The sequence below is a fragment of the Microtus ochrogaster genome, chromosome 21 (genome assembly GCF_000317375.1).
Source record: "Microtus ochrogaster isolate Prairie Vole_2 chromosome 21, MicOch1.0, whole genome shotgun sequence".
In the NCBI taxonomy this organism is placed as follows: domain Eukaryota; kingdom Metazoa; phylum Chordata; class Mammalia; order Rodentia; family Cricetidae; genus Microtus; species Microtus ochrogaster.
In genome coordinates, this window is record NC_022022.1 from 3,694,927 (window position 1) to 3,712,572 (window position 17,646).

Consider the following 17,646-nt stretch of genomic DNA (forward strand, 5'->3'; position numbering starts at 1 on the left):
AATGAAAATATGGGGCTGGAGACATGCCTCAGTTGGTTGAGAGTACTGTCTGCTCTCCCAGAGGACCTGGGTTCAATTCCCAGCACCCACATGACAGCTCACACCTGTCTGTAACTCCATTTCCAGGGCTTCTGACACCCTCACACAGACATATATGCAGGCAAAACACCAATGTACATAAAATAAAAATAAATTATAAAAATGAAAATACTACTGGATGTGGTGGCATAAGCCTGTGTTCCAAGCATGTGGAAGGCAGAGGCAGGAGGATCAGGCGTTTGAGGTCAACATTGTTTGTAAGTGGGAGTCAGAGGTCAGCCTGAGCTACACAAGATCCTGTCTCAAAAGCAAAACAAAATGCAAGCACTTAAGCCATGTGTCACAAACTATAACCTAGTACTTGGGAAGCTGAGGTAGGATGGCACGGCACAAGGACACACTGATGTTTGCTGAGTGTACAGAGGGTACAAAGCAAGTAACACTGGGCTGAGGCTACAGTGAGATCCTTTCTAAAAACAAAACCAAACACCAGGAGAAAGTTCAGGCCACCTCCACTACTCAAAAAACCTGCAAACAAGTCAGTCAGTATTGTCACACGCCTTTGATCCCAGCACTCGGGAGTCAGAGGCAGGTGGATCTCTGAGTTTGAGGCCAGCCTGGTCTACAGAGCGAGTTCCAGGACAGCCAGGGCTACACTGAGAAACCCTGTCTGGACAAAGAAAAACAAAACCACACAAAAACCAAAGAAAAACTACAAACAAGTATTATAAAGCATTGGATTGAACAGGTGAAGCCTTTTGCAGGTCACCGACCCAGGAGACCCGGTGATCTCAACAGTGTACCAGGCACAGCAGTTTACACCTGTGATCCTAGTACTCAAGCTAAGGTACGAGGATTGTCATGAATTCAAGGCCAGCCTGAACTACTTAATGAGTTCCAGGTAAACCTGAATTACAGAGTAAGACCCTGTCTCAAAAAGACAAAGCAAAGGCTAGAGAGATGGTTCAGGGGTTAAGAGCACTTCCTACTCTTACACAGGATTTGGGTTCCCACTTGGCTTCTCACAACTGTAACCCCAATTCCAGGGGGATCTGATACCTGCTCTGGCCTCTATGGACACTATACACATACATGCATAGAAAACATTCATACTCATAAATAAAAATGAATAGATCTTCAAAAAAGACAAAACACAAATACCTCAGCACACAGTAAATCCATCCATCCCAGATAGATCATTTGGGAAGTTCTGATTTTAAAGACAAACCCAAAGCCTGGTGGTGCACACATATAATCCTAGCACTTGGGAGGTGAGGGCAGAAGAATTAAGAGTACAAGGCTGCCTTTGGCTATAACTGGGTTTGAGGCTAGCTTGAACTACATAAGTCCCTATGTGAAATCACACTCTCAATCAAAAAAAAGACAAACTTGGCACATTCAGTGGTCAGAAGAGGGCAGATGTAGTTCTAGAAAAAACCAGCAGAGGTCACCATAGAGCTGTTCATCATGTGGCTGTGCTCTGGAGAAAGACAAGCCAGTTTCAGTTTGATCTTCCCATTCAGCCTGAGTAGAAGCAAGTACTCATCAGAGCTCCCTGAGAAAGCCTGTGTGGTCCTCAAGAGTGCTGGAGTCTCACTGAGCCTTTCCTTTCATTGCCCCTTCCCTGTGTGTTTGTTTCCTTTCCTCACCTGCAGTTGCTTCAACACCTGGAAAGCCAGCAGCTCCTGCCGAAGGTCATCTCCACACTTGACAATGACTGACAGGAGCCGCCAATTGGGAAGATGACCATACGGGGAGCCTTCTCTGATCCTCCTATGAAGACAGAAGTCACAGGGTGATGCCAGGGTAAGGACTCAGCCGGCAGTAAAGTCCGATGGAGTGTTTAGAGGTGGACAGGCACTGGAGAGGATGATGTGAGCACCTGAAGATGCCTTGGAGCACTGGGAGGAGTACCAAGACCACCTTCCACCCTCTACCCTCCTCACCGCACTTTCTCCTGCCAGGGCTCTTTGAGGGCAACTGCAGAAGGGTCTTCAGGGTCTCGTTTAAAGGCTGTGGGAGTGTGAGCCAGTTGTTCTGAAAGGCGCCGTCTAGTAGGAAGAAAATACACAATTTACTTGGAAGAGTTATCTCAGAGCTGCAATGCCTTTGCCCCTGTTTTCTTGCCACTGTTCCTAGATTCTGGACACAGATGGGAACCTTGGCACTAGGAAACCCAGAAGAAGCATAATCAATAGCATTATTTTGCTAACCTGGTGGCTTATGATCATGCAAAGAATCTGAGTTTCCTCATTACTCTCTCCCAATATTGATTCAGAATGGGTGTGACTCCAGAATCTGAACCTTAAACAAGGTATCCTCTCTACCCTCAAAGTGAAGGATACAATTTTGAGATCTCACTTTGATTCTTGGTTTTGGGTTTTCTCCTGGTGCTGGGAACGGAACCCAGGGTCTGCACATGCTAGTCAAGGGTAACTTTGAGAGTGATGCTCAAATGCCCTCTGAGGCACTCGCTTCTTTTTGGAACTCTCTTAAAATGTCATTTCTTTTTGTAATAGCTAAAGCAATGCCACTATTGCACCTTCACTGACTCAAGTATAGAGGCTTCAGGACAAGGACAGAATAATGAGACAAAGGAGAAAGACACAGGCTGACAGCCGGTGAGTAGACACAGGAAAGGGATAAAGAGACAAGCAGAGTCTGGAAAAAAAAGATGAAAATGAGGGATGATAGGATCTGGCCATACCGGATGTCCCCTGCTGCAATGAACACAGGCTCCTTGCTCTCCTGGCTGGTGATGCTGTCCACAGAGAACTGGGAGATGTTGTCACAGCTGTTGGTGTGGACTTCAGGGAGCTGGGAAGAGCAGGTCAGAGATGCTAAACACAGATCTCCCTCTTGCCCCTGCTCACTTGCCACTACCTGTGGCATGCGGTTCCATCACACCATGCCAGACTGCTCCCAAAGCCACCATGGTTCACACCATTATGGCCTTCTTGAGTTATGGATCCCACAGTGATGTTCTCAAAGTGTGAACTACTCCATCAGAGTTCATGGAGATGCATAGGAAATGCAGCTTCTCAGACCCCAACAGCAGTCTAAACTGGAACGCTGGGAATGAAATCTAGAAACTAGATTTTAGCAAATTCTCCAGACTACCCTCACACCGTCAAGTTTGTATACCACTGCCACAACTTTTTTCAGAAATCTGAATCTACAACCTCATACTGAAATGAAAGCCCTATGATTAGAGATGTATAATTCTCTCCTAGATCCTTCCAGACTACATTTCTTTGACTAGTCTTCAACTTTTTGTTTTGTTTGAAAAAGGGTTTCTCTGTGTGTAACCCTGGCTGTCCTGGTATTTGCTCTGTGAATCAGGCTGGCCTGTAATTCTGATGTAGACTAGGCAAGCCTCAAACTCACAGATTTGCCTGTCTCTGCCTCCCAAGTGCTGGGATTAACCACCATAACCACCTGGCTTCTTTCTTTTCTTTTAGAGACAGGAACTCATGTATCTTAAGCCTGGCCTCAAGCTTACTATGTAACTGAGAATGGCCTCAAATTCCTGTTCTCCCAGCTTCCACTATAGTGCTGGGACATAGGTGAGCAGCCACACCCAGCTCATCTCTTCAGTCTAACCTCCCATTCTAACCTCACCTGTTACTATAACATACCCTGTCAGGCCCCAGGAGGTCTCCTGTCCTCCCTTGTAGCAGAGAGATCTCAGCTCCAGCCAATGTACAGTGACTTGTGCATCTTCACTTTTCTTCCTAAATGGCTATGTCTAACCTCAGCTTGACTGTAAAAAAGACAGAGATCTGTCTTTGTTACCAAATGTGCTACATAAAACGCTGCCCTGCTTGCCTTCCTATAGCCCCAAACTAAAGCTTGAGTTTCTTCCCATAGCTACCAGGACTGAATGAGTACATAGCTTGTCAGGTTGTGCTAACCTCTCCAGCCTCATTTGTCACTGCCTCTTACCTCATACTATATATGCAACGCGTACTGGTTTCTTTCAGTTCCTATCATGGCCATGCTCCATTTTCTCCTCCAGTCTCTGTACACACTTCTCTATCTGAAGGTTCTTTGTTCCAAACATTCAGGCCCAGCTGAAAGGCTGCTGCCTCCAGGAAATCCTTTGACTCCCACCCCAAGTCTGGAGTAAGTACCAGCTCTGGGTGCTTCCATGATGTCTCATGCTCCTCACTACAGTGCAGGCCACACCACACTGCAACTACCAGTTGTCTGGTCTGATTCTGTGAGGTCATAAATTCCTTGTAGGTATAAGCTAACTCTTGTTCACTAGTATACAGTACTCAGGTGTGGCACACAGAAAGCCCTCCATAAACTTTTTTTCAGTTTTTCTTTTTATTTTTTTTTTGTTTTTTTTGTTTTTGTTTTTCGAGACAGGGTTTCTCTGTGGTTTTGGAGCCTGTCCTAGAACTAGCTCTTGTAGACCACGCTGGTCTCGAACTCACAGAGATCCGCCTGCCTCTGCCTCCCAAGTGCTGGGATTAAAGGCGTGCGCCACCACCGCCCGGCTTTTTTTTTTTTTTTCAGTTTTTCAAGAAAGGTACAGGGGGCTGGAGAGATGGCTCAGTGGTTAAGAGCATTGCCTGCTCTTCCAAAGGTCCTGAGTTCAATTCCCGGCAACCACATGGTGGCTCACAACCATCTGGAATGAGGTCTGGTGCCCTCTTCTGGGCTACAGACATACACACAGACAGAATATTGTATACATAAAAAATAAATAAATAAATAAATAAATGCCTGTGAAGATAGCCAGGCCTCCTGGGACTGTCTACCTAGCTGGTCTTGGACTTTCAGCATTTCAAGCAAAATGGCCTTTCTTCCCTCTGGACTCTACAGCTCTCAGTATCTTTCTTCTGACACTTAAAAAAAAAAAGAAAGGTACAGACTGACCTCAAATTCTCTATGTAGCAGAGGCTGGCCTTGTGGCCTTGAACACCAAATCCTTTCAGAACACTCAATCTTTCAGCTGGGATTATAGCTGTGAGACACTACATGCAGATATTAATATTTCTCTTTTTAAAATATTGATTTTATGCATATGAGTGCCTGCATGTGCGTCATGGATGTGCAATGTCCACAGAGGCCAGAAGAGGGCAGCAGGTCTCTCTGGAACTAGAGTTAGACAGCTGTGAGCCACAGCAAAGGTGCCGGGGACTGAACCCGTTTCTATAAGAGCAGCAGTGCTCTTACTGCTCACACAGATCCCTTGGCTCTGCCCTGAGTGCTGGGATTAAAGGCCTGCACCACCACGGCCCAGCTCCCTTTATTATTATTATTATTATTTTTTTTTTTTTCGAGACAGGGTTTCTCTGTGGCTTTGGAGCCTGTCCTGGAACTAGCTCTGTAGACCAGGCTGGTCTCGAACTCACAGAGATCCGCCTGCCTCTGCCTCCCGAGTGCTGGGATTAAAGGCGTGTGCCACCATCGCCCGGCTCCCAGCTCCCTTTATATATTTGACTGAATGCAGGTATGGCTTGTCAGTCTCTGCTATCCTAAATCAACTTTATATAGTGGGTGTTCCATGAATATTTTATTATATTTCCCTCCTCCCCTAGTCTAGATGTTCCTTTTTATTTCCAATCTGAGTTCCTGCTGCAGGAGAACAAGCGTGAGCCTATTCCAACCAGCTGTTCAGTGCTTTTCCTTCTCACCCTTATTACCTGCAACATTCCTCTGGGCGCTGTACCATCTGCTAACAGGTGTGTTATTCCAAATGTATTAAAAGCTCCTAGAAAACAGGTGTTGTGCCCCCAGTATTGTCTCCTTGGTGCTCCCTCACCTCCACCTGTAGCTCGCCTATATCATCCACCGACCAGGCTTCGTCATCATTGTCATAATTGGGCACCGTGCTGAAGCTGCCGGCTCGCTGCTCATGAGTGATACCACATTCAGGCAGGTTCTCTACAGATCGTGTGCTCCGAATTCGGTTCTCAGGAATCCGAGCAGGAACACTAGTTGTGTCGAAGTTTTCACATTCAAGAACTTCCACGTAGATCAGGTAGGGAGCCTGGGGGATGGGGAGGGGAGGACAGCATTTGCCACTACCTCTCATCTCAGTTCCATTGACACAGTTCTTTCTGTCCCAACCCTCAGAAGCAGTCCCTTGTGACTGTGAGCATCATGCACAGGTAGGAACTTGTGCTATCACCTGCATAAAACATTGGGGAAAGGGCGCGAGGGCTCAAATGTATGTGTGCAGTCGGGAAAAACTGTTCCAACTATCAATGGCAGTTGAAGCTCTATGGGCTTATGATAAAGTCAGGGCCCAGAGAAGCAGACAGAAAAACTGGATAAAGCAACATGTGTCCCAAGGAGATTCCTAATTTTCAATCCTTCCTCTGAGAGGAGACTCTGAACCATGAGGACCATCATTCCTATAAGTAGACAAACACAGCTTGTTTTCTCTGGTATGAATGGGCATATTTCTTTCCTTTCTGCCCACTTTGATCAAAAAAAAATTCTTATACATATGTCCCTTTACCCACATGATGGTTGTACCTGGATAGCCTGAGAGTTAGAGAAAGGCGAAAGAGTACTCAAAGAGGATGAGGAGTGGGTGGAAGGCATGAGGTAAACTGAGAACATTATACTGCTCTGGCCTATAAAGCCAAAACCCACAAGTCAAGCAGGAGGGATCTGAGGTTCTGGGCATCACAAGAGCAATGAGGGAGAGACACCATACATTACAAGGTCTCCAGCATGCAGGTAGGGAACAAAGCCCGAGTAGTCATGGATGGTCGGATGAGGAGAAGGGTCCAGGCCAGAGCCCACTTACCTTGTCCTTGGAATTGAGGACAACAGCTTGTGTATGGGGCACACGGACCACGTGGTGGTCAAAGCCAGCAGTGGGCAGCCAGACTCGGGCAGGGAGTTTGTGGTTCAGCAGAGAGAGCTCTGAGATCAGCCTTTGTGTTTTCTGCTCTTTAGTGGGGAGTGTGGCCAGCCGTTTGCCGATCGCCATCAAGGATTTGATGAATTCTCGTTCAGGGGCCAGCCGGACAGGCTATAGATGGTTGGGATGAAACAAAAGATGGTGAAGAAGACATTGAAAAAAGTAGCCTTATTTGCTCCTGGCTAGGGCTCCAGTATTTAAAGAACCCCAGGAGAAAGGGGCTACCTTTGGCCATGGTAGGAATTTTCACCCTACTCCAGCTTGAACAGGGGAGAACACATCCCTTCTCTGAAAGCTACTTCTTGGGGACTCAAGATGACCTGAGCTCAGCTCACTGAGAAAGAATCCTTTTTTTTCCCCCCCCTTGGACTTGAGTTCCTCAAAGACTGCCCCAAGTCAGGCAAGGGGACAAGGTCTAGAAAGGCCATCCAGGACCTCAGACAGAAGAGTTCATACTTGAAGTGCTTTACTCATCTCAAGAACAGGGTCATCCCTTCTCCCATCTGGGCCCTCGGGCTGGCTCTGTGCCAAGGGGCTCTGGCCAGGCCTCACAGGACTAGGGAAAGGGGCCTGAATCAGTTATTTCCCCTTTCAAAGAAGGAGATGCTCTTCATCCCGAAACTTTTGTTGTTCTCCATGGCGCAAACGCCAACTACCCCTCATTCTCGTAAGGGCTAAGTACACAAGCAGGGATGAGAAGAGAATGCGCAAACTGTATTAATGAGGGTATAACCATTGGGAAAGAAAAGGCGGGTGGAGGGTGGTGCTCATAGGTGGACGGAATAAGCAATAGCTCCTGTTTGCCCTTGGTGGCCCTTCTGAAGGCCTGTCTCTAGCAATTCCTCCTTGGGTTCTCTTTGCATGCCTTTCACAGACTTGACCCCCAATTTTAGTTCCCTGTGGTAAGCTTGGTTCCTCATGCCAGGTATTTTAGCAGTTCCCAGAAAAGGCAAGGTAGAATGGGGAGAAAGATGGAATCAGATAGACATGATGATGAGCTCTACTGGTCTAAGCCTGTCTACCAAAAGGACCCTTTCTCAAGACAGCCACAAAGCTTGGCAGAAAGGATCACGACTCTAATCCAAGCACCTTGAAAGTCACGGCAAGGAAGATCACAAAATGGAGGCCAGCTTGGGCTATAACAAAGAATCTGACTCAAACAAACAAAACCCCATATGCTGGACATGGTGAGTCACATTCTAGCACTTGGGAGACTGAGGCAGGAGGATTGCCACAAATTTCAGGTCAGCCTAGATTAGTGATTACTAGGTCAGTTAGAACTATATACCAAGACCATGAAAAACAGGTATTTACTACACAATTCCATATCTTACCATGTCTCCCCAGCTACATAGAACAATCTCTCTTCTTACTCTTTCTGCACTTCTGATTGGAATAGCATTTCATTTACCAGACTTTTCTCTACACCCCCACCCCCTTTTCTTTTTTTGGTTTTTCGAGACAGGGTGTAACAACTGACTTCTAACTCCGCCGCTGACTTCTAAGTGCTGGGACTAAAGGTGACTGACCACCACTACCTGGCTTCTCCCCTCCTCCCCCACTTTTTTTTTTTTTGAGACAGGGTCTTTCTATGTAGACTGTTTGGCCTGGAGCTCAAGCTATACAGATCAAGCTAGCTAGCCTTTAGCTCATAGAAATCCTCCTGCTTCTACCTTCCCAGTGCTGGGATTAAAGATGTGCACCACTGCACCAAGTCTGCTTATTTTTCTGATTGAGAATTTCTACCCTTACTGCTCATACATACTACATGAAAAAACAAAGAAGAACATCTTTTGTTTCCTTTTTTTGTTTTTGAGATTAAGAACAAACTTTATTCAAGACTTTTGTTAATGAAAAAATTTGTTTTTAAAAATTTCATATATGAGTATACTGTATTTATATCATTTCCACCCTTCCCATATCCCCTTACTCCCTTTTGAATTAATGATCTATAATAAAAATTATTTTTTTAAAAGTATTCAGAGTTTGGATATACTGGAAGCAGAAAGAGCCACTTTCTTTCCACCTTTTCTGTAATATAGTGTTACAACATTATAAAAAAGATGAAGCGCCGGGCGGTGGTGGCGCACGCCTTTAATCCCAGCACTAGGGAGGCAGAGGCAGGCGGATCTCTGGGAGTTCGAGGCCAGCCTGGTCTACAAGAGCTAGTTCTGGGACGGGCACCAAAGCTACAGAGAAACCCTGTCTCGAAAAACAAAACAAAACAAAAAAAAAAAGATGAAGCTACTGAGCATGGATTTTTTTTTTTTTTTGGAGACAGGGTCTGTGTAGCTTTAGCTGGCCTAGAGCTTGCTATGTAGTTCAGGCTGGTCTCAAAATCAGAGATCTGCCTGTATTTGCCTCCCAAATGCTGGGATTGAAGGCACATACCACCAAACATAATTTTTTTTTAAAAATTATTTTACGCGTACGGATGTTCTAGCTGCATATCTTTGTACCTATGTGTGTAGTGCCCATGGAGTTACAGGTGGTTGTGAGCCATCATGTGAGTGTTGGGAATCAAAACCAAGCCCTCTGGAAGAGCAACCAGTAAGCTGTTTTTCCAGGCTCTTATTTTGTTTTATACATCTTTTACTAAGTCCAACTAGTGCTGTGCATATGCGAAAGTTTTTATGGCTGATCATTTAGAATTGGGAAACCTATCATGGGGGGGGGTTTCATTCCTGGAGAAAACTGATTCTCTCTCCCCCAGCAGCTACTGATGGCTGTGGCACTTAATCTAGGGGTGGACCTTGGTAAGTGTTCCCCATCCAGAAGCTTCTCCTGAGAACTGGGTGATACTGTGTTCACCTGCACATGTGAGGTAAGAGTCAGTATGCAAAGGAACCACACAGCCTCTCCTCCGTGATGAGAGGAGGTGTGTTGGTTTAGAGCCCTGCACAGCAGCAAAGAAGGGAAACTTTAGGGACGGGGTTGAAGGAAAAAAGAAAAGAAAATGGAATTGGACCTCAAGGATCCTAGAAATATCCTGGGGGCCTAACACAGAAAAAAAAAAAAAAGGAATGAGGCCCTGGGCTCCACCACAGAAAGACGGGGCGTGGGGGGGGGCTGAGATCTGAAGACTCATGCCTTTATCCTGATCCCTGAATCCATCCACTCAGTGGCAAAGGGTTACTGTGACAGGACCATCCACCCCAACCAATTCAGTCATCTCATTAGAAAAGGCAGAATGCTTCTCCATCCTCAAGCCACCCTTTCAGCTGTAGACCCCTGTGTTACCTAACCATACTGGATATGATCCCAGGCCTCCAAAAAAGAGGCTCTGCTACATGAGAGGAGATGGGATCATGAGTAAAAGGGGATCAGCACAGAAAATAGAAAACAGTGGGTAGACAAAGAATAAAATGTAAATATATATATATATATATATATATCTCCAAACTCCCAGAGGGTCCAGCATTTCCTCTCACGTCTTTGCCCAGGAACAAGGTCCAAGACCCCGTAGGACCAGAGGGTCATGGGTTAGTTCAGAGGGAGTAAGAAAGGAGAACAGGGATTAAGGGACATCCTGGGCAATGGGCTGGGGAAAGGGAAGAACTCAGACCTGGAAGAAATGAAGTTAAAAAGGAAAACCAGTTATGGGAAGGTAAAACTTTCCCTCAGGCCAGTTTGTTTTTGGAGTTGGCTCGGATAGCACAGAGCCTAACATTTAGAAAACTGAATAAATATTTGATGGGCTGATGACAGAAGTCATGGGGAAAGGGTTCTTGATGGGAGAAATGGGATCCTGGAGGTTTCTGCCAAGCAGTCCATGGCTCTAATCCAGGAATAAATTCTACCTGTCCCAGCTGTTTGCTCCAGAGACCTAGGAGCAGCACAACATTCTAGCTGCAGTCTTGGAGCAAAGGATCAGCTGAGCCTGTCTGGGCCTGGGCTCAAGGCACTGGCAGCAAAGCTCAGGAGGAATGCCTCCAGGTCTGGGAAGCCTGGCAGGGAGATGCTAATCTCCTGGAATTAAAGGGGCCTTCACTGGTCATAGACAACATGGGACAGAGAGGAAATGCAGCCACGTTGGGAGCCTGCCACCCAGTCCCAGCCTGGCCCCACTTACGGAACTGAATGAATTATCAACACTCTCGGTGCTGGAGGAGAGCTCCTGGGAAAGGACCAGAGGGCAAGGGAAGAAGGGGTGAGGTTGGGGGAGGGAGAGAGACAAAGGCAAAGAATTTAGCTCCAACTTGGATCATAACTGCTTCTTTTGTGCAGCTATATCTTTCTGCTTTAGTGAAAGGCGGTCAGCCTGGAAACACTAGATATTGCCCAGCGTCTAGATATTTGTGGAATGTTGAAAGGCTAGCTCAGACCTTGAGATCAAGAGCTGAAGGCCAAAATACCTTATTTTCCATTTTATCTTCCATTCTTTCCTGAACATACCTTCCTTTTAGATCAGAACCCTAGAGCTGGATCCCTAGTGCAATGACTGCCCAAGGCTTATTTCTTTGATATAACCCACTCACATGCTTTCAACCAACCCCTTCTCCACCGGGACAGCCACCAACTGCACGACCCTGTACTAGAAAGTTGATGTTCCTCTACCTTCCTGGCTTACATTTCAGTACATATCTCCTCTTAGTCAGCCTCATGATCACCTTAGGAAGCCTAGTCCCAACCTTGAACCTATGACAAAGGGCGCCCCAGATCCATGGACCGGAAACCTGTGGCTGGATGATCATATATGTGTCAGCCTCATACCCGCCCAGCTTCCTGTCAGGTATTGCACATGACACTGAGTACTTTACAGTTTTGAACTGATGTTGGACAATGAGGTCCTAGCTAAAACCACCCGAGAAAGCTAATTAGCAGGGCAGTAGTCATCTGAATCCCGGTCCAAAGTCTAGACCTTAATAATCTAAACATCACTGCAGCTGAATGGAGTGGCACACACCTGTAATTTCAGTACTTGGGAGGCCGAGGCAGAAGGATCAAGAGTTCAAGGTTAGCCCAGGCTACATACTGAGAGTCTTTCTTAGGAAACAAACAAAAAATTGAAAAAATAAACACCTTCCCCCTCCTTTGTTCAACTGGAATCTGGGAACAAAGTGAGGAGCAGCTCACTCAGTAGTTGTAGAGCAGTACTCATGCCCTGGGCCATCCTGGGTTCTGCCCACCGCTGTCTACCAGGACAGGCAGTAGGCACAGAATGCGTGCATAAAGGCAGGAGGGGAGGGGACTGGACTAAAAGGAAGAGTCTTTGGAGTTCCCAGAGCAAGAAGGCAGTAGGCAGAGTACTTCTCTACGGTCAACATTGCAAGCATCTGCTTAACTCAATTTTATGGCTGAAGTTCTCGATTGAGATACTAGGCTTTGGTTTTCCTTTATGAAACTGGGCAGGAGAGCATTTACAGGGTGTAGCCACTCTTGGAAACACCCTGCCAGGGCTGCAACTCGTCTACTTTGGGAAGAAGTGGGAGGAAGGACTGAGACAGGGAGGATGGCAGAATGTGTTAGAACCTACGGGTTCAATTTCTACACCTAAGCTAGTTGGGAAATAGTAACAGGCAGGAGACTGGCTCTAGCTGATACTCTCCCAGACGGGGCCCAGTGGACTCACTAATGTCCACAGCGGACAGGAGGATATCATGATCTGTTCCTCTCCCACTTCTGAGGCCTGAGTCACTTGTACTGAGTCAGCTTCAGGGAGTAAAGCTGAAGCCAAGAGCTGACATCACACCCTTATCAAGCTGGAAGGACTTCCAGTGTGACGTGCAGCAGATTTCTCTGTACAAAGGTTACAGTCCTGAAAAGACAAAGCTATCTAATTGGAGTGTCCTTATGCAGGAAGGATGGAACTAGGGGGTGGTACCTAACCACTCTGATCATTGTGCAGCCCTCACCCCCAGCTCTATGCCAAAATATTTATCATTTGGCTACAAATAGAAAGGAAAATTGAGGCTGATTAAGAACTGCTTTGAAGGTTGGGCTTGGGTGTGTGTGGAGCAGATAGATGTGAGAAACCAATGCTAGAACTCTCTGTGGGGAGCATGAAGGAATCCTCTGAAGATAATGGAAACTTCTGAGAGCTGGCCAGTGAAGAAGAGCTCTGGAGGGAGCCCTAGGCCTCTTCCCTGAGGCCCCACCTCACTTCTCTGGAGCTTCTCCACAGTGGGAGAAACAGGATTAGCCAATACCCAAAGGAAAACTAACACTGCTATCAGAGAGTGTCAGCCCCACGCAGAAAGACTCCTTCTTAGAAGATCTTGCTTGGCTCATTTTAATAAGATACAGATTGACCTACTACTTCTGGAAACGTTTCAAGACAGACACACACTGACTAGCTCCTCATACTAGGGCTTTGGTATTAGACTTTATGGGTTCTAGTCCAAGAGCAGAATTTTATCCTACATCCTCTGCTGCCTTTGGGACAGAACTTTGCCCACTGTACAAGCAACTAGTTGTTTAGTGGATCAGTGTTTCATGACAAGGAAGGAAGAAATGGAAGACCACTTCCCTTGGTACCTCAAGCACAAAAGCTTTGATAGACATATCCTCAAAATGTCAAAAGGACTGGCAGAAACCCCGGAGTTTGGCTCCATGCCTATAAACCTAGTGGCATTTATGTTTGTGTTCTGTTTCTCTTTCATGCTCTCAAGTTTCCCAAGGAGCCTCAGTGGATTCAAGTGTCTCACTCTGCCAGCATCAGATAGATAACCCAGGGGACATAGGGAAGTGCTACCTTCTTCCGTCCCTGGATCCAGTAACTCATGAAGAGCCAGGTGGGGAAGAATGGCAACTGGAAAACCCACCCTAGAGATTTAAACACTCATAGAGTACCTGCCTCTCAGAGCCATCCATAATCCTGCAGCATAGAAGTTAGATGCATAGAAGAAGGACCCCAGACCAGCACAGGGTAAGAAAAACTCTAAGGCCTCTGCTTTTCTGGTCCTAAGATGCAGACTAAAAAATAGATACAGGGAAATGTCAAGCTAGACAAGAGGCACCAATGAATTCCCTCCCAGATACACACACACACTCCAACCAGATCTGATCTTAGAGGAGGCAGCTCTCTCAGATAATCTCAAACCCTTCAGGATCTCAGTTCCACCAAAATCTGGAGGATTCTTCTTGCTCTGCAACAACCTCCCTTCCTAGACCATCAACTGCTGCGAAGCTCAAACAGAAATGAAAACCGTCCACTCTAGTTCCCATGGATGTGGAAGTGTGAACTGTCACATCCTCGGCTCTTCTTCCCCAATGGCCTCTTACAGCTGGGATCTGGGGAAGTAGATGCTGAGGAATAACCATGGCAGCTCAACTGAGTGACTATGAGCATGAACTACGGACTGGGTTCCTGGTCTAGCAGTAACTAGTTGAATGACCTTAGTGAAGCCATTTAACTTCTCTGAGCCCTGTTCCTCACTGGTAAAATAACAGCAGTTTCAGCTGTGAGGATCCCACATACATCATCTGGCATGCTGCCTAGCATTCAGTGATCAGTAAACAATGGCACATTTGGCTTCAGTATTATTAAAATATCATAATGAAGTACATTGCTAGGGAAAGCAAGCTATGAATTTCCTTTGCCGACTGCCTTTCTTTCTCTAACTACCCTGACTTCCCTCTACTTGGAAGAAACTTTACTGTATCAAAACTGTGGGTGGTTTACACCCCACAGAGACAGATGCCAGGACCATAGACATATGCATTCCAACAGTGTGTATTCTTCATTTTTTCTTTTCTTTTTTAAAATTCCTTCTTTTCTAGGCTCATCTGGCAGCCAAGATGGGAGCCTGCCAACAGAGATGAAGCCTGGAGCAACAATAGTCTAGCTGGGACACCTGGCCACTGAACTTGGCTATTCACTGGGCATCTTTCCCCACTATCTGTCCAGATATATAGTAGATGGTGGTGCTAAGCTGCCAACCGCTTACCTCCTGCTCTGTCAACATTAGATAGCCTGCTGCTGCCAAGCTTCCTTTTCTCAACCTCAGCTCCTCAACCAGCATTACACTTACTTTGCCAAGGTTATGTCTCTCTTCCCTTTTTGTTTATCTCAAATGAAGGCAGGACATACTGTTGAGGCCCCACTGGTAGAGAATAAACTTTACCCTATGTTAACAAAAGTAGAGTCTTTGGGGAGCGAGGAAAAGGAATTATGAGGAATGGAGAAGCTGATGGGCTAGTTAGCATCCTTTCCTTTTCCTTCCTTGTGTGCTGTGATCTCAGGTAGGCCAGGATCCAACAGGGTGCATCAGGCCTGCGTCACAGTTCTTAGTATCTGGTTAATGGAGTGACATCTCAGTTTAGTGAAAGCCAACTCTGGACAATGTCAAGAGTATCAGCCTTGCCATTAGCTAGACGATCTGAGGCAAGTCACTTCATCTCTCTAGTCTCCCAATTGTTCCTCTGTAAAATGAGGCCATTGGAATACATGAATTCCAAGGTCTTTTTCCATTCTAACATTCCATGCGTCTATCAGTGAAATGAAACAGAAGGGAGGACAGAAACAGTAACCCCATGTAAGACATCCTGTCTCCATGCAACCTTCAAATACTTTGCCCATCAGTCCCTCCCCCAATTTACCTCATCCTCATTCTCCACTTTAGGGTTGCTGGCTGTTCGCTTCAGGTTGCTGCTGAGACTTATGCTGGCTGTAGCATCTGACTTAGAGCGCTGGTGAGTCCTTTTAGAGGGAGACAGCCCTGTGTCAGGGGCTGGGCTCAAAGATGGCAGTTCCCTCTTTCGGTGAGCTGGTTTCAGCTCATCTGAGAGGATCAGCTTCCGTAACTTGGTCCCTCGGGAGTGTCGCTGAGTGGAAATGTGCATGTCTGAAGAGTAGGCCCCAAGCAACAGGGCACACTGCAGAGAAAAGTTGATGCTCTGCCGACATCGGTGGACTATGTAGGGTTTAATGGCATCGCCCACATCCTCATCCATGTGAATATACATGTTAAGCAACTGGGGCAAATAGAAGTCCACATCCTCATTGCGGAAGCAGAAGAGGCGGTTGCCAATGTAGGCTTGCACTCCAGGCTCCTTGGAGTTATACAAGTATGAAATGGCCATAGAGATGTCAAATAGTTTTGACTCAAACAGTCTCAGGAGCCAAGACTGTTTGGCTGAGTTGTTCTGTCGTCGTCTTCTTGCTCCTTTGGCTGTGCCAGAGGCCACAGTGGCCCCCAACTCATCTTCTTCTTCCCTGATCTGGGCAGGTGGATCATCTAGGCAACGTATCTCATTGTCCACACCATCCCCATTCACCAGCTCCAGCGGGGTCCCTTTGCTAGAGACAGCTACACTTCCACGCAAAAGCTTGACTTTTTCCAGCACCTCCTGGCAGGCCTTCTGGGCCACCTCAGGGTCAATCACTGACAGTTCCCCGACCCCCTCTGTGATGACGCTTAGCAAGGAGCCCCCGTTATTCCCTGATGGGCTAGGAGTAGACTCAGAAGTTGGCTTCAGGGTAGCAGGCTCCACTACCATGTCTCCCATGGCTACAGCCAGACTTGGAGCGTCCAAGCTAGAGAAGGAAGGGAGACAAGAACAGAAAGAGACATACACACACTTGTTAGTGGTGTCTCAGTCAGGGCTTTCCTTTACCATGAAGCTTGCCCAAGTACTGCCTCCTCTGTCTTCCTGCATCCTTCAACATCAGAGAAGTCATCTCAACAGAAATCTGTCCTCACTACCTCTACTTCTGACCACTCATACCCTTCATTCCTTCTGTACTTACCTGGGTTCTTTGCTTGGATGTGCGAAATGCTCTTTACATGTCGTATGGTCTTACAAATTGTTCAGTATGCTGGGGAGCAACTCAGGTCTTAATCTCTTTTCTTTAAGTCTTGTTCTTCCTGTGTCACCTTCAAATGCCTATGGTGACACTTTTCCTACCTAAACTATTATCTCCTTATTCATAACATATTTCACACACAGTTCTCTGCCTCTCTCTTTATTTAGTATCAAAGCTGTTACTGTCTTCTGAGACTATTATACTATAACCCAGGGTGGCCTAAAACCTACAGCAATTCTCCTGCCTTAGTCTTCTAAGCACTGGACTTATAGGTACTAGCTACCACTCTTGACTTTGTTTGCAGAAACTTTTCCTTCCCAACACATTAGTGCCAGGGAATAAGAGCCAGCAACTACTACTCTAAGCTTCACATAGTGGAGAGCGTCTCTCAAACAGCCACTGTCAACCATGCAGAAGCTGTACCATTTTTCTATGTGGCTTCCTGATACCATACCCTTGCTCTGTGTTTATAAGCCATAAAAACCTAAACACACCATGTATCTTCTGTTCAGTTTCTTCAACTGCAAATTGAGAAAAAAAAAATTACTTCACATTGATGCTATATAGAAGACATAAACTTATGTGGATGAAATGATTTAACATAGTTCCTGGCACGAGGTAGTATTCAATAATGCTAGCTAAATTCTAACCCTGTAAAAGGTTAATAAACAGTGTGTGCATATATACTATTATTTTTATAAGGGGTGTGAACTGCCTTAGTCATTTATGATCCTTTAAAAATTTATGGCCACATTTCCCTACCCCTTACTACCTTCCCCACTATTATATACTTACTCTAGGAACTGGAAGGGTTGTAAGAAAATAAAAAGAAGGGCTGGAGAGATGGCTCAGCGGTTAAGAGCATTGCCTGCTCTTCCAAAGGTCCTGAGTTCAATTCCCAGCAACCACATGGTGGCTCACTACCATCTGTAATGAGGTCTGGTGCCCTCTTCTGGCCTTCAGGCATACA

The 17,646-nt window shown here is 46.2% G+C and overlaps 1 protein-coding gene across 3 annotated transcripts in view; it reads right to left on the reverse strand.

Annotated features, from left to right (window-relative positions):
* The window catches only part of Pi4kb (phosphatidylinositol 4-kinase beta), a 37,613-nt gene that overhangs the window by 8,598 nt on the left and 11,369 nt on the right, over window positions 1-17,646 (reverse strand). For 2 of the 3 annotated variants that reach the window (XR_003377868.1, XM_005357004.2), the window contains exons 2-8: window positions 15,470-16,406; window positions 11,001-11,045; window positions 6,812-7,039; window positions 5,816-6,043; window positions 2,747-2,856; window positions 1,986-2,090; window positions 1,689-1,812 (exon numbers count right to left, since the gene is read on the reverse strand). Coding sequence is in view for 2 of the 3 variants with exons in the window: in XM_005357004.2 (XP_005357061.1) it covers window positions 1,689-1,812; window positions 1,986-2,090; window positions 2,747-2,856; window positions 5,816-6,043; window positions 6,812-7,039; window positions 11,001-11,045; window positions 15,470-16,378 (1,749 nt within the window). In the remaining variant the exon portion in view is untranslated. The remainder of the gene's footprint in view (window positions 1-1,688; window positions 1,813-1,985; window positions 2,091-2,746; window positions 2,857-5,815; window positions 6,044-6,811; window positions 7,040-11,000; window positions 11,046-15,469; window positions 16,407-17,646) is intronic. The other variant, XM_005357005.2, reaches the window with a different exon arrangement.